We start from the raw sequence: 13,779 nt of genomic DNA, 5'->3' as shown, positions 1-13,779 counted from the left end.
GCCAGGGGGCCTAGGAGCTCTGCATGCAGGCAGTACCTGGATGTCGTATACGGGTTTGGAAGAAGGAATGGCAGCAAACTGTCGGTAGTCAAACTTCTTTTCCGACAGGGACTAGAAGGACAGCAAAAGGGAATGAGCAGTGGAGGAAGAGGGGAGAAAAAGCAGAGGAACAGGGATGGGTAAAGAGAAAGAAATAGGAGGGAGAGAGAGGAGGCAGTGGGAAGTGTATGGATGGATAACTTGTACTACAGTCCAGTGTGTAGAATGAAAGGAGAGGAATATGTCCTGGCATTGGATTGGCTGTGGTGATGATTGTGAACATATGGCGGAGAAAAATGCAAATGTGCCTCAAAGCGCGTCCTAATAAGCACACTTTTGATGATGGAATGTTTGTCACTGAAAAAGCTGCTTTAAATGTAAGGAAGGCAAAGGTTAGACTGGGACCTGGTTGTTCTCAGTAAATATAAGCTTTAGTTTGGCCCTCTTTTACCATGGTTTGTAAGAGGTCAGCAGAGAGACATTGTTTGAAAAACTGCCATTTAGCAGGATAAGGATCCTTACCAGTCTGCCCGGTGACGTAACTCCTCGCGGACTCAAATCTAAGACAGAAAATTGAGGTAGGTTAGAAAGCTCTGAATGGGACATAGGGTTGTTGTCTGCAGTATGGGTATTATTCCACCCACTGACATTTCAGCACACTATCAATAGTGTAAAATGCCAGAAAAATAAATAAATTATATAAACACAATGTTCAAATTGTTTGCCAAGAATATCAAGATTAGATATCAAAATGCTTGTTAAAGGCACTAAATAAGTGTACTGGCTTTGAAAAGGTAAGCATATAGTCAGGACATTTAATGAATTGTATGTATGCTACAAGAGAATGCATAGCCTTTTATAGGCAAAAACAAATCAATCTATTTGTTGAGAGTAGAGAAAAACTTACTGTTAAAACTTTTATTACTGTTTGAAATGCATTTTATATTACAACCCTGTTTCCCAAAAGGTTGTGATGCTGTGTAAAATGTAAAGAAAATCATAATGCAATGATGTGCAAATCATTTAAAGCCTATCTTCAATAGAAAATAGCACAAAGACAACATATGAAATGTTGAAACTGAGAAATGTAATTTTTTCTTGAAGAATGGATGCCCACTTTGAATTTGATGCCAACAACATGTTTCAAAAAAGCTGGGACAGTGGCAACAAAAGACTGGAAAAGTTGTATAATGCCAGTTCCTGGTGGAAGATCTCTTAACTAATTAGAATAATTGGCAACAGGTCAGTTACATCAGTGGGTATAAAACGAACATCTGAGAGAGGATGAGTCTTTCAGAAGTAAAGATGGGGAATAGTTCACCAGTCTGTGAAAGACTGCATAGACAAATAGTGCAACAATTTTAGAATAATGTTTCTCAATGTAAAATTGCAAAGAATTTGGGGATCTCATCTACAGTATATAATATCATTAAAATATTCTGAGAATCCGTAGAAATCTCTGTACGCAAAGAACAAGGCCAAAAAACAATATCGGATGGCCTTGATCTTCAGGCCCTAAGGCAGCACTGCATTAAAAACAGACAATTCTATAGTGGAAATCACTGCATGGGCTCAGAAGCACTTCCTGAAAACCACTGTCTTTGAATACAGTACGTCAAAGCATCCACAAATGCAAATAAAAACTCTATCATGCAAAGAGGAAACCATATATAAACAAGATTCAGAAATGCTGCCGCCTTCTCTGGGCCCAAGCTCATTTAAGATTGACTGACGCGAAGTGGAAAACTGTCCTCTGGTCTGACGAATACAAATGTGAAATTATTTTTTCAGAATCATTGTTGCCACGCCCTCCAGGCTTAAGAGAGGGACCATGCGGCTGGTTATCAGCACACAATTAAAATGCCAGCATCTGTGATTAATGCACATGGCATGGGTGACTTGCACATCTGTGGAGGCACCATTAATGCTGAACAATATATACAGGTTTTGGAGCTACATTCGCTGCCATCCAGACAACATTTTTCAGGCAAGGCCTTCCTTATTTTAGCAAGACAATGCCAAACCACATTCTCCACATATTACACCAGCATGGCTCTGTAGTAAGAGTCCGGCTGCTAAATTGGCCTGCCTGCCATCTAGACCTGTCACCCACTAAAAACAGTTGGCGCATAATGAAATGAAAAATACGGCACAGGAGATCCTGAACTGTTTTGCTGCTGAAATCATATATCAAACAAGAATAGCAAAACATTTCACTTTCCACACTACAGCAGTTGGTCTCCTCAGATCCCAAACGCTTACAGTGTTGTTAAAAGAGGTGATGCAACACAGTGGTAAACATGCTCCTGGCCTAACTTCTTTGAAACGTGTTGCTGGCAACAAATTAAAATGGGGATATATTTTTCCAAAAACATTACAATATCCCAGTTTCAACATTTGATATGTTGTCTTTGTACTATTTTCAATTAAATACAGGAATAAATTATTTGCACATCATTGCATTCTGTTATTTGCATTTTATACAGCGTCCCAATTTTTTGGGGAATCAGGGTTGTACAAGTCACCCATATAACTGTATATAAAATAAATTAATAACATTTGTGGGCATGGTAACAAGTTCTGAAACAATGTAGGACTTCAATGTATTATGTCAATTCTTATTGTGTTATTCCTGCCAATCCACAATGGTTGGCCAATATTCAACAATAACAGGTTTATTTGTCAATAGAACTGTCCGTTTGACACAAATCAGCACCCCGCCCAAATATAATAAATAAAATCGGCACTTTAATTTTAGTATGTATCTTGAGGTGGTGTTTGTGTCGGGGGTCTTCTGGTAAGAAACCGTAGTAGAGCTTTGTGTGTCTTGTTTTATTCTAAAATGTCTGTGCAGAGTTTTTTGTCATCTCTATATTTAATGCCTTTACTGTGTTAGATTTTGTATATTTTAAATAAAATAAAAATATATATATATATACACATCTCGTTTTGTTTGTAATAGTGTCATTTGTATGATTGTATGGGCTGACATGGTCACAGAGGTACCTTCCAGGGGGGTAGGGGACGGCGTTGGAGCGGGTGAGGGCGATTCGGCCAGCTGGTCCAGTGTGCCACGCTTCTTTCCCTCCCGGGATTTAGCGATGACCATCTGAGCCTTCAGAGCATCCTGCTCCAAAGACTTCATTCTGTTGGAGGGAAAGTAATAAAGGGAGATGACAATCCGATAAACACAGATATCTGTAGCAACATCTAGGCTGCTCGTCAGGGCATCTAGGCTGCTCGTCAGGGCATCTAGGCTGCTCGTCAGGGCATCTACGCTGCTCGTCAGGGCATCTAGGCTGCTCGTCAGGGCATCTAGGCTGCTCGTCAGGGCATCTAGGCTGCTCGTCAGGGCATCTAGGCTGCTCGTCAGGGCATCTAGGCTGCTCGTCAGGGCATCTAGGCTGCTCGTCAGGGCATCTACGCTGCTCGTCAGGGCATCTAGGCTGCTCGTCAGGGCATCTAGGCTGCTCGTCAGGGCATCTAGGCTGCTCGTCAGGGCATCTAGGCTGCTCGTCAGGGCATCTAGGCTGCTCGTCAGGGCATCTAGGCTGCTCGTCAGGGCATCTAGGCTGCTCGTCAGGGCATCTAGGCTGCTCGTCAGGGCATCTAGGCTGCTCGTCAGGGCATCTAGGCTGCTCGTCAGGGCATCTAGGCTACTCGTCAGGGCATCTAGGCTACTCGTCAGGGCATCTAGGCTACTCGTCAGGGCATCTAGGCTACTCGTCAGGGCATCTAGGCTACTCGTCAGGGCATCTAGGCTACTCGTCAGGGCATCTAGGCTACTCGTCAGGGCATCTAGGCTACTCGTCAGGGCATCTAGGCTACTCGTCAGGGCATCTAGGCTACTCGTCAGGGCATCTAGGCTACTCGTCAGGGCATCTAGGCTACTCGTCAGGGCATCTAGGCTACTCGTCAGGGCATCTAGGCTACTCGTCAGGGCATCTAGGCTACTCAGCACAATTCACGTCTATGGGCCAAATAACTTTGGACGGAAATAATCTTTTACTTCATGCTCAAAAAAATTATGGGAACACAAAATCATCACAGTATAACCCCAAGTCAATTTAACTTGAGGGAAATCAATTCTATCCAGTTAGGAAGCATAAGTGATTGTGAAGCAATGTCACCTGTTTTGGTGCAAATGGTAGTGGCACAGGTACACTGGAGAAGCAACAGCAAGACAATCCCCCAAAAGGGAATGGTTTTGCAGGTGGTGGCAACAGACAATTGCTCTCTCTTTATCCTCCCTGACAGATTCTTTAGTTTTGCATTTTGCTAATGTTCTTGTCACTACTGGTAGCATGAGGGGCCATTGACGGCCCTCAGGTTCCCCGGACCAGAATCCAATTGAGAACCTCTGGGATGTTATGTATCAGTCCATCCGATACCACCAAGTAGCGCCAAAGACTGTAATGCTCTGATACCCCAGGATACCATACACCGACTTATCAGGAGCATGCCCAGACATTGTTGGAAATGCATACAGACACGTGAGGGCTATACCCATTTCTGAGTCACAGTATGAGGTGCCATGATGAAATTCACGCAAGTTGGAGCCGTCTGTGACGTTTGAATCTAGCCCCTCAATTGGGTTGGTGATTTTGGTTTCCATTGACTGTTGTTACGTCATTTTGTTCTCAACAAATGACACAATGTACAGTAAAGATTTTGATCGTTAATGCATTTCATTCATCGAGAAGTGAGATTTAGGTGTTCCCTTAATTCTTTTTGGAGCTAAAATATTTCCTTGTAAGTTAACATATCTCTCATGTCTATTGTTAAATACCATGTTTCCCTGTAAAATACAAACCAGTATAGAGCGAGAGAAAGAGAGAGCGAGAGATTGAGATCAGTTCTTAAGGCATGGAAATCTAATGGACAGGGGCTGAACAGAACCAGAGCAGCGGGTTGGGTTTCCCTGAAAACTCTCAACGCCTTGTTAATAAGACAGAAGGGTGAAGCACAAAATTGGCATGACATACAACATCCAAGTGGACCCTCAGCTTAAAGACTGCTGCAACCACACGGGAGTCTGGGTGTTAGTACAACCAACAACGCGTTAAAACCGAGAAAAGCCAATGAGTAACGGAAACAAAGTGAGACAGAAAGGAAGGAAGCTAGCGAATGTACGCAGCCAGTGGGACGTGCAGAAGCGGTGGTGTTTAAAAGCAGTCTGCGAAAAAGCACAGTCACAGACCTTCAGTGTGCTACTCCCTAAACCCCCTCCCCACAAAAGCACAACACCCTACAGCGGAGGGCGGTAGATGAGGTCGGTGAGTAGACCTGAGCTGGGAGGCGGCGGAAGACTGAGGGGGCGGCGCGGTGCCTTGAGATGCCCTCACTCTCGACTGGTAGAGTCTCTTAGCCAGGTCCTGCTCATACTGCCTAACATCCTCCTCTAAGCCATAGGGCCTGCACCCACACCGGGGAGGAGGGGGGTGACGACAGGGGGAGGAGGTGGAGAAAAGGACAGGAAAACGCACAGAGGTAAGGGCAGACAGGGTTCACACAGACAGGGGGAAAAAGCAGAGAAGGGAGGTAAAACTGTGAAACGAATAGGAGGGGCAAACCAATGAGGCCAGTCTAACAGTAAGGAGATGAAAACAGTGAGATCAGAAGGAAAGTAAGCCCAGAAGCCCAGAGGTCGGTCACTAGAATGCCAGGAAAGGGGGAGAATAAACAAGACATTTCAACAAAGCAAAGACATTAGAAACATAGGAATGGGATTGGGACAGGGGAAAGGATTGTTGGCCTAGTTGTGCTCTACTGGGGTTTGTACTGAAATACATTGACTCAATTCCATCACACCTGCTCAAATGCCCTTTTGTGTGAGGCGTGTCTGGTTGCGTGTGCAGTACCTTGCTGCCCGCCACATTGCTCTCTTTTCAGCCTCCAGAGCCCGTTTCTCGGCGGGGGAGAGGTCCTTGTCTCCAACCGGGGCCAGCTCCGGACTCTGCATCCTTAACCGCTCCTGCTGCCTCCGCTCTGCCTTGGCCGTCCGGACGGGGGCGCTGGACTCTCCAGGGTACGCTGGGATCAGACTTGGTGAGGAGACAGAAGAGGTGCCGAGTCACTAAACAGAACCTCCATGTGGCTCAGAAAATTGCGCTGGTAACATCAACATTGTGAGTTCAATTCCCACTGGAATTTTACAAAAGAAATTGAAAAATAAATGTACTGTTGCACTGACAGAAAGTAAAACATAGGAGCATTTGCTTAAGTACAAAAAAGTAATGCAATGCAACCCATGTATAACGACTGAATACAGACTGAGACGCGCAAACTTTAAATCCAGTACAGGTCTTTACCCGGTCATAGAGTTGGGTCTCTGCTGCTCCAACCTGAAGTTCTCCTCAAGGGAATTCCTCTGTGAATCTCCTTTACCATCCACTGACGACGGCCTATGAGCAGAAACATTCAAAAAAAAAAATCCGGCAAGTTCTTCTTTTAACAAGGTAAAAACTTGTGATAAAATCTTACATTATTCTAAACAAAGATCTGAAGATGCCATCGACCCAAAGTCAAGTGTTTCCTAACAGTGTGAAGAAAAAAAGGCTGTACCCTGAACTGCCACAGTAGCTAGGGGGTGTGGCGTTGTAGCTCGGTGGCGTGTGACAGGGTCCAGGCGGCGTGGACACAGGCTCCACTTTGTACTCCACCCCGTCCAGTAGCACCTTGCCCGTGGCCTTCAACACTCCCATCTGTTTGACCAGGTCGTCCTCGTCCTCATCATCCTCATCCATCAGGTACTCCCGCGCCCGCTGCTCGAATCTTCTTTCTGGGGTCAGTGAAGGGGTGGAAACCCATCAGGCTTAGATTCTGACCAAAAAACAACTAGGGAGATCGTGTGAGAATTACAGAAAATGTGCAACCCTAAAATTGGGGTAATGTTTAGCTCCATCTGCCACAAACCTTCCTCCTCCCGCATCTTCTTCAGATCGTCCGCCCCTACCAGGGACACGCGGCCTTTTGGCTTGCTGTCAGGTGTCTGCTGCTTCACGTCAATCTCAAAGTACTTCTGCCTGTCCCTGAAGGAACGCTGCTCCGGGCTGTTTCTGCCCCCAGGAGATGGCGTCTGTGGGGGAGGGGATTGCAGATACAGGATTGTTAGGATGGAGCTCTTAACACCGAGATTTACTACACTGCACTGTCAAGTACCCCTGACATACCCCACATACCTTACAACCACACCAGTACCACCTTACAACCACACAAGTACCATGAAAAGATTATTACATAAAAACAGAACCATTTCAATTGAGAATAATAAAAGAGTTAGGAAGAAGGTACTTCCGATAGAATCCACAGTTGTTATTATCATGCAGTAGGCAGGATTGATTCCGAAAAGCCAGACAGGGTCCCATTTCAAACACCAAATGTACAGCCACCGCCCCTTCTGTATGTAAGTCACAGTAACAAGGCCACTGCCTTCGCCACCACGCGGCCCTGACCGGGCTCACCCGAGGGGGGTGGGTACCTTTGCAACCACGTCCATGGAAGCTCTGGACAGTCGTGGCACTGATGCCAGACTCATATAGTCCCGACGGTCAGAGGATAGGGATCGTCTGAGGGAGACGGGGGCTGTCGGAACCCTAACCGCTCCCCCAACACCTCCGACTCCGTCCACAAAGACCTCGTTGTTCAGCTCAAGCTGAAAGAGCCGTACAGAAGTCGTCTCGTCATATGAGTGTCAGCCCCAATAGAATGTGACCAACCGGAAATACATCTGCACTTTCGCCAACGCTTTCTATCTAACATGACCCCATACCAACCTGAGGTGGCATTCAAAACCTTTCAACATAGACAACATGGAACAGATTACATAATACAGTTCAGAAGCTTACCTCAGAGGAAGGAGAAAGCTGATTGCTGGGGACGTTATTTCTTTGGCCATACAGCTCCTGTGGGACACAGAAGTGTTAGGGAAACAGGAATGAACGGAAAGACTCTGCAGTCGTCACACACTGAAGATGCACATACATGGAAATAGAATCCAGGACGGCTTGATTCTATTTCAACAGGCACAAAGCAGGCAAAGTGACGAGAATGGTTGAGACGGGGAGGAACTGGCTGGGATGTCTCGGCACAGGAGCTGGACACAGACGGCTAATGCTGGACAATGGCTTTTGGGACACAAACGGTGATGAGAGAGATGCCACGATGAGGACAAAACCAATGTTCACTTGAGGCAGAATAAGGACCAGCGTTACAGGCCCAGGCAGGCGGGGAGAGAGGCTTAGAGAGTGGGCTGCTCCAGTCAGCGTGGGGAAAATGACAACCAAACAGGAATGGCAACCACCACAGCATGCTTGTTGAGAACCAGGGTGCGCCTGAGCCGGGCCAACCTGCCTACCTGCGGAGGAGGCGGCTCCAGCACGGCCAGGGAGTGAGGCACGGCGGCGAACGCCTTGTACGCCTGCTTTGGGTTCAGAGGGAACTCATCGATCGTGTCGGAAGTGGGGGCCCGAGGCTGCAGTTGGGGGTGGATTTCAGGAGGCCAAGAAAGGGGGGGTCCATGAAGTGGGAGAAGCCATAGGGAAGAGACGACAAAGACATGGGGGACAATGAAAAGGGCAGGTGATGAGGAAAAAACAGCCAAGAACACACTGGGTGGAAACAGTTGACCCGAAGAGGGGTGGGGGCTGACAATTGGACCGGATGAATGAGGCTGGGTCTGTCACGGGAAAGCTCCGGCGCTCATGTTGCCTGTGCGGAACTAAACTACCTACCGGAAAACATGAGGTTGTTAAGATTTAGCCCGCATCTGCTTTCTAGCTGTGTGCTGATGAGTAATAATTTGCCCAATCACCAGATAGAATGAAACAAACATTCCAGAACTCCCGAGAGCCATATTTGTTGGCTTCGGGTACAGTAAGCAACAACTCAGAGAAAATGCAGAGAAATGCAAAAGTCTAGTCACATCGCTGATCTTCAACAAGTCCCTGAATGCTGGGACAAGGACCCAGCTCAAACACTTTAATAAGCTGCAGCACAGGGTTGGGTGGTGGCAGGGGTGCAGTCTACCCTATGTGGTGGTGAGGGGTCTTACAGAGGTCTGGGAGTTGATGGGGGAGGGGCCATGTTGGAAGGGGTTGGGACTGTTGTGGCCATCTCTGCTGTGCCGGTCCGGAGTGGCTGGAGAGGGGCTCGGCCGTCCACCAGGGCGTGAGAGGGGCTGGATGGCACCTGGCCTCGTCTAGAAGTAAAAAAGAAACTTGAATACAGCCTGGGCCCGGAGTACAGACTATTAATGCTTAGTGTCGAGGGGGGGGACTGGAGCATGGATTATGTTGTGAAACACTGAAAGTCAATACCTCATAGGGACTCAGTGGCGAGTTATTCTCCTTGGCAGTGTGGGTGAAATGAATGGTTGCCTGAAAGTAAACAAAGCAGAATGCATGGATTTTAAGCAGCGGTGGACAAGTCACAAGTCTGGATTCTAGCAATTCAACTCGTGTGAAGTTGCCTCTAGATGCTGATTTGTAAAGAGTTACATTTCCTCGCTACTGATTGAAGTTAGGATTGGGGGAAGTGATAGAGCTGACCCTCCATCTGGAGGACCCTCCATCTACCTAGGGGAAACTTCACACCAGAGCTTTCAACATACAGGCATTGTATCTACAGTCACAGTAATGGTTCTCACATAAAGAAATGCTGTCTCAACTACTACCCTGATGGTTCTGAAGCTTAGTAACATGTATCTCAGAACACATGCCAATGTATGGTAATGCTCAATGCAAAAGTTTGTTTCCAAGCTAGAATATTTTAAAAAATAACACATGAAAAGTTATTTGATCCTCTGAGTGTGTTTCATAAATGAAACCCAATTCCCTAGACAAAGGGAACATGGCACCATTTAGAACACAGAGTCTAATACTGTATGAGGCTGGAAAGCACCAGTGATGAGTGGCCATGTCAAGCCCAGCCATTGCATGCACTTCAGAAATGCCCACTTCCAGAAGGCTCATTAGAAACAGCCGACATCAGACCGGACTGAGACTACTGACAAAGCCAGGCCGGAGTGGACCACTTACGAAGCGGGTCTCCCTGCCGGCACACAGGGAGCTGGTGGAGGAATGAGCACTGGGCTGGAGATGGAAGGAGGGAGAAGAGGGTGAACCAGAAGTCAGAGTTCCTCCATGATGTATATACTCACCCTCTTCTCTCCAGTGACCTCATGGAAACAGATAGCTAGGTGTGGCTGAAAGCAGAGGTGTCAATGAGAGGACTTGAGAGGGCTGTCAGTGGCATGGGGTCAGACTTACTGGTTGCGTGCTAGGTGAGTAGGGTGCGTCCCTAATAGGACTGTCTGTCCTGGGAATCTCAGTGGAGGGCGCCTACAAGACACCGACAGAAGAACAGACAGAAATAGGACACACAGAGAGATGACTTAGCAGCTGTTTCAACTATGACCTATTCTACTGGTAGTGCAGTATGTGGGTTATTGTTATTGGTAAAGCAGAAAAAGTCAGATTTCCTGCTTTTTCTTGAAATCTTCAGTCCGGCAAAAAGTGGGGCTTTTTGCCATGTTGCAGATTTTTACAACCATGTAAATGCAGCAAAATCAGAATAGACATTATTACAACCCTTGAGCTTACTTCCCAAACCAGTGATCAGTCAACCCAGTGAATAACAAGACATTTCTGGGCAACATTTTAGAGTGTGCATCTACAGTACCCTCCACTAATATTGGCACCCATGGTAAATACGATTAAAACGGGCTGTGAAACATTTCAACAGATTTTATCCTCCTGATATTCCATTAAAAATAATAAACATCTAACCATTCGTTAAAGTGAAAACAAAGAAAAAAAAATATTTTTCTCAAATATATGCGTGCCAAGATTGACAGTTCTGATTCTTCTCCTATAATGCATAATGAGGTTGGAGAACACATGTCAAAGGATCTGATACCATTCCTCCATACAGAATCACTCCAGATCCTTCAGATTATGTGGTCCATGCTTGTGACTTCCCCTCTTCAGCTCATCCCACAGGTTTTCTATGGGTTTAGAACGGGCGACTGGGATGGCAATGGCAAAACCTTGATTCTGTGGTCAGTGAAGCATTTTTGTGTTGATTTTGAGGTGTGCTTTGGATCATTATCCTGCTGGAAGGTCCAACCCCAGCCCAGTTTAAGCTTTCTAGCAGAGGTGGTCAGGTTTTGATTTAATAACTGCTGTTACTTGGAGCCCATGATCCCATGTATCCTAACAAGCTGTACAGGGGATTTAGAGTAAAAACAGCCCCACAACACACACAAAAACAGTTGGGACCAGGTACTTTTCTGCATGGCAATCTTTTGGTCTACCCCAAACCCACCTCTACCTCTGGTGTTTGTTTCCAGAAAGCTCTATTTTGGTCTCATCTGATCACATAACCCGGTCACATTGAAAGTTCCAGTAACGTCCCAGTTCCAGTAACTGTAGATCCATGAGTTTGTTGTTTGATGACAGTAAAGTTATTTTTATTGCAACCCTCCTACACAACATGTGGTTATGTAGGTGGTGTCTGGTCATAGTTTGAGACTTTCTCACCCCTAGACCCAAATAACATTCTGCAGCTCTGATCCTTGGAAATTCTATGGCCACTCGAACCATCTTCTTCACTGTGCCTGAGGTCAATACAGACACATGTCCTCTTCCAGGCCGAATGTTAACATCTCCAATTCCTTTACACTTCTTAATTATTGCCATGATAGTGGATATGGACATTTTCAACCATTTCTTATTCACATTTCCTGATTTGTACAGCTCAACCACCTTTCGTTGCAAATCATTACTGTATTCTCAGGTCATTCCCATACTGATGGATGGCTATGGGAATTTGGCCAGTTTGTCACCTCATATTTATAGCCCAGTGAAACAGGAATACATAGCTTACCACTTAAGTCTTCCTAATCACTCAGGTGAACTAAATAATGTAAAATGAGAGGAATACACTTGAGTAAAATCTAACTAATAAGAATTTCTAAAGGGTTATAGTTGTGGCATAAGTTTTGGGAAATTAAATGTATACAGTCATTTTACTTCAATTGAGGTTTAGATTTTTGTGAATATTTTGAGTAAAAGACCAAGAGGATAAATGGTGAATGATTTGTTTCCACAGCACATTTCACTCATATTTACCAAGAGTACCAAAATTAGTGGAGGCCACTGTACTGTGACGTGGTTTGTGCTCCTTCTATAGGCTTTAAGCTTGAGTTTCTCCCCACAGCTGTTGGTGCGGACATTCCTACAAGTCCAGGGCTGTTAACAGGAATGTCTCTGCTAAGTCCCGGACTCATTCATACTTGGTTCTGGCACTCACATGCTGAATGGCTCAAAGTTATATTTCAAAAGATTAGTTCAGAGGGAATCCATCAAAACTGGTAACTACACACATTTTGTCCATTCAGGTCAGCTCACCCAGGCTGGCAGTGTTTGTAATTGGCAATAATGGCATACATGTGCACAACTATCTATCCTTAACTACAGATAGGAACTGTATATTTTTTTTATCAGCTTACTATCGTAATGTTTAGGTTTTAATTGAAAACGTATAGTTATTTTGTTGTAATAACATCTGGCTCAACAACATATATTCTAAGTTAAACTCCTACACCAAGCTGAAGTGCAACACACCATGCTTCCTTGAACACACACACACACAACAGGCAGGCAGGCTGCTTGCCTTGTTGAACAACCAGGGCTGAAGCTTGCCCCCACTCCCATAGCCCACGGGAGGGCCTGACAGGATGCGCTCTGAGGGACCGCAGCCCTTTCCTTTGCGATTGGCCACCAAGAAGGGGTTCTCACTGAAGTTGATTGGCTGGGAGTCCACCAGAACCTCCTCCTCCTCCTCAATAGTCGGGGCTTCTTGTTTAGCCACTTCTTGATTGGAGGAGGTTATGGAAGGACTGGGAGAGTACTGGGACATGTAGAGGCGCTTAGCCTCGGTGTTCATTGTAGTGCAGGACTGAGGAAGAGCATGTGGGTCCATATGGTAGAGGGAGATGGGGGGCAGCCCGAGGCCAAAGCCCAGGGGCTCTATGGGGGCGGAGCAATGGGAATCCATGGGGGCAGTCGAAAGGACAGAGGGAGAGAACTAAGGAACCAGAGAAAGGGAGGGATACTATGAGACAGAAATGTAGAAGATATAAAAGCATTGGAAATCTAAAGTCTGAACATAAAGGGGTGCAGATAAAACAGAGCAAGAGAAAGAACTGAAGAGAAGGGGGAAAAGTTACGACAAAATGAACAAGGTGGAATAGAGAAAAATTTAACAAGCCCCAGAAAAAAGACAGACATGGACCGGATAGCAGGAAGCAGCTAATCAAAGACCAACTTCACACCAGCAGGCCAAGATATCACAGATCAGAGCAATCACACAACTACCACATATGCAACACATATCACCAATAGAGTTGCAACGTTTTGGTTACTGAATCCCGGGTGTGAAAGTAAATCTGAATCTTTCAACCAGGAAATAAGTGAAAAGTCTCTGGAATGTTTCAACCCTAATTATCATGATGGTTAAAAAAAACAAGCCATACTACACATCCATAGCATTGTAAAAAAACATACTGAATCCATATAAATTAAAGGACCTCGAATGGCTACTGGTACATTCCTTCAACCTTTCATACAAAAGGGTTATCTGTGTCCAAGGAAGGTGGCTTGTGCACAAAACTGTTAATTTGATCTGGGGAGAAAGAGCTCTCGGCAGATCAATAGCATTTTTTGACCAAGAGCGTTA

The 13,779-nt window shown here is 45.6% G+C and overlaps 1 protein-coding gene across 19 annotated transcripts in view; it reads right to left on the bottom strand.

Moving 5' to 3' along the window:
• Nucleotides 1–13,779, bottom strand: part of scrib (scribble planar cell polarity protein) — a 93,355-nt gene that overhangs the window by 12,296 nt on the left and 67,280 nt on the right. For 6 of the 19 annotated variants that reach the window (XM_020041782.3, XM_020041783.3, XM_020041789.3 and 3 more), the window contains 16 exons: nucleotides 12,715–13,128; nucleotides 10,308–10,379; nucleotides 10,077–10,130; nucleotides 9,357–9,416; nucleotides 9,092–9,238; nucleotides 8,396–8,512; nucleotides 7,887–7,943; nucleotides 7,520–7,693; nucleotides 6,955–7,117; nucleotides 6,604–6,820; nucleotides 6,351–6,443; nucleotides 5,901–6,083; nucleotides 5,326–5,454; nucleotides 3,046–3,185; nucleotides 562–599; nucleotides 37–111 (listed from right to left, as the gene is read on the bottom strand). In XM_020041782.3, coding sequence (XP_019897341.2) covers nucleotides 37–111; nucleotides 562–599; nucleotides 3,046–3,185; nucleotides 5,326–5,454; nucleotides 5,901–6,083; nucleotides 6,351–6,443; nucleotides 6,604–6,820; nucleotides 6,955–7,117; nucleotides 7,520–7,693; nucleotides 7,887–7,943; nucleotides 8,396–8,512; nucleotides 9,092–9,238; nucleotides 9,357–9,416; nucleotides 10,077–10,130; nucleotides 10,308–10,379; nucleotides 12,715–13,128 — 2,133 coding nt within the window. The remainder of the gene's footprint in view (nucleotides 1–36; nucleotides 112–561; nucleotides 600–3,045; nucleotides 3,186–5,325; nucleotides 5,455–5,900; nucleotides 6,084–6,350; nucleotides 6,444–6,603; nucleotides 6,821–6,954; nucleotides 7,118–7,519; nucleotides 7,694–7,886; nucleotides 7,944–8,395; nucleotides 8,513–9,091; nucleotides 9,239–9,356; nucleotides 9,417–10,076; nucleotides 10,131–10,307; nucleotides 10,380–12,714; nucleotides 13,129–13,779) is intronic. The other 13 variants (XM_020041786.3, XM_020041787.3, XM_020041793.3 and 10 more) reach the window with 10 other exon arrangements.

The sequence above is a fragment of the Esox lucius genome, chromosome 21 (assembly GCF_011004845.1).
Source record: "Esox lucius isolate fEsoLuc1 chromosome 21, fEsoLuc1.pri, whole genome shotgun sequence".
Taxonomy (NCBI): domain Eukaryota; kingdom Metazoa; phylum Chordata; class Actinopteri; order Esociformes; family Esocidae; genus Esox; species Esox lucius.
The sequence above is the reverse complement of the archived record's forward strand: the minus strand, read 5'-3'. Positions and strand labels throughout refer to the sequence as shown.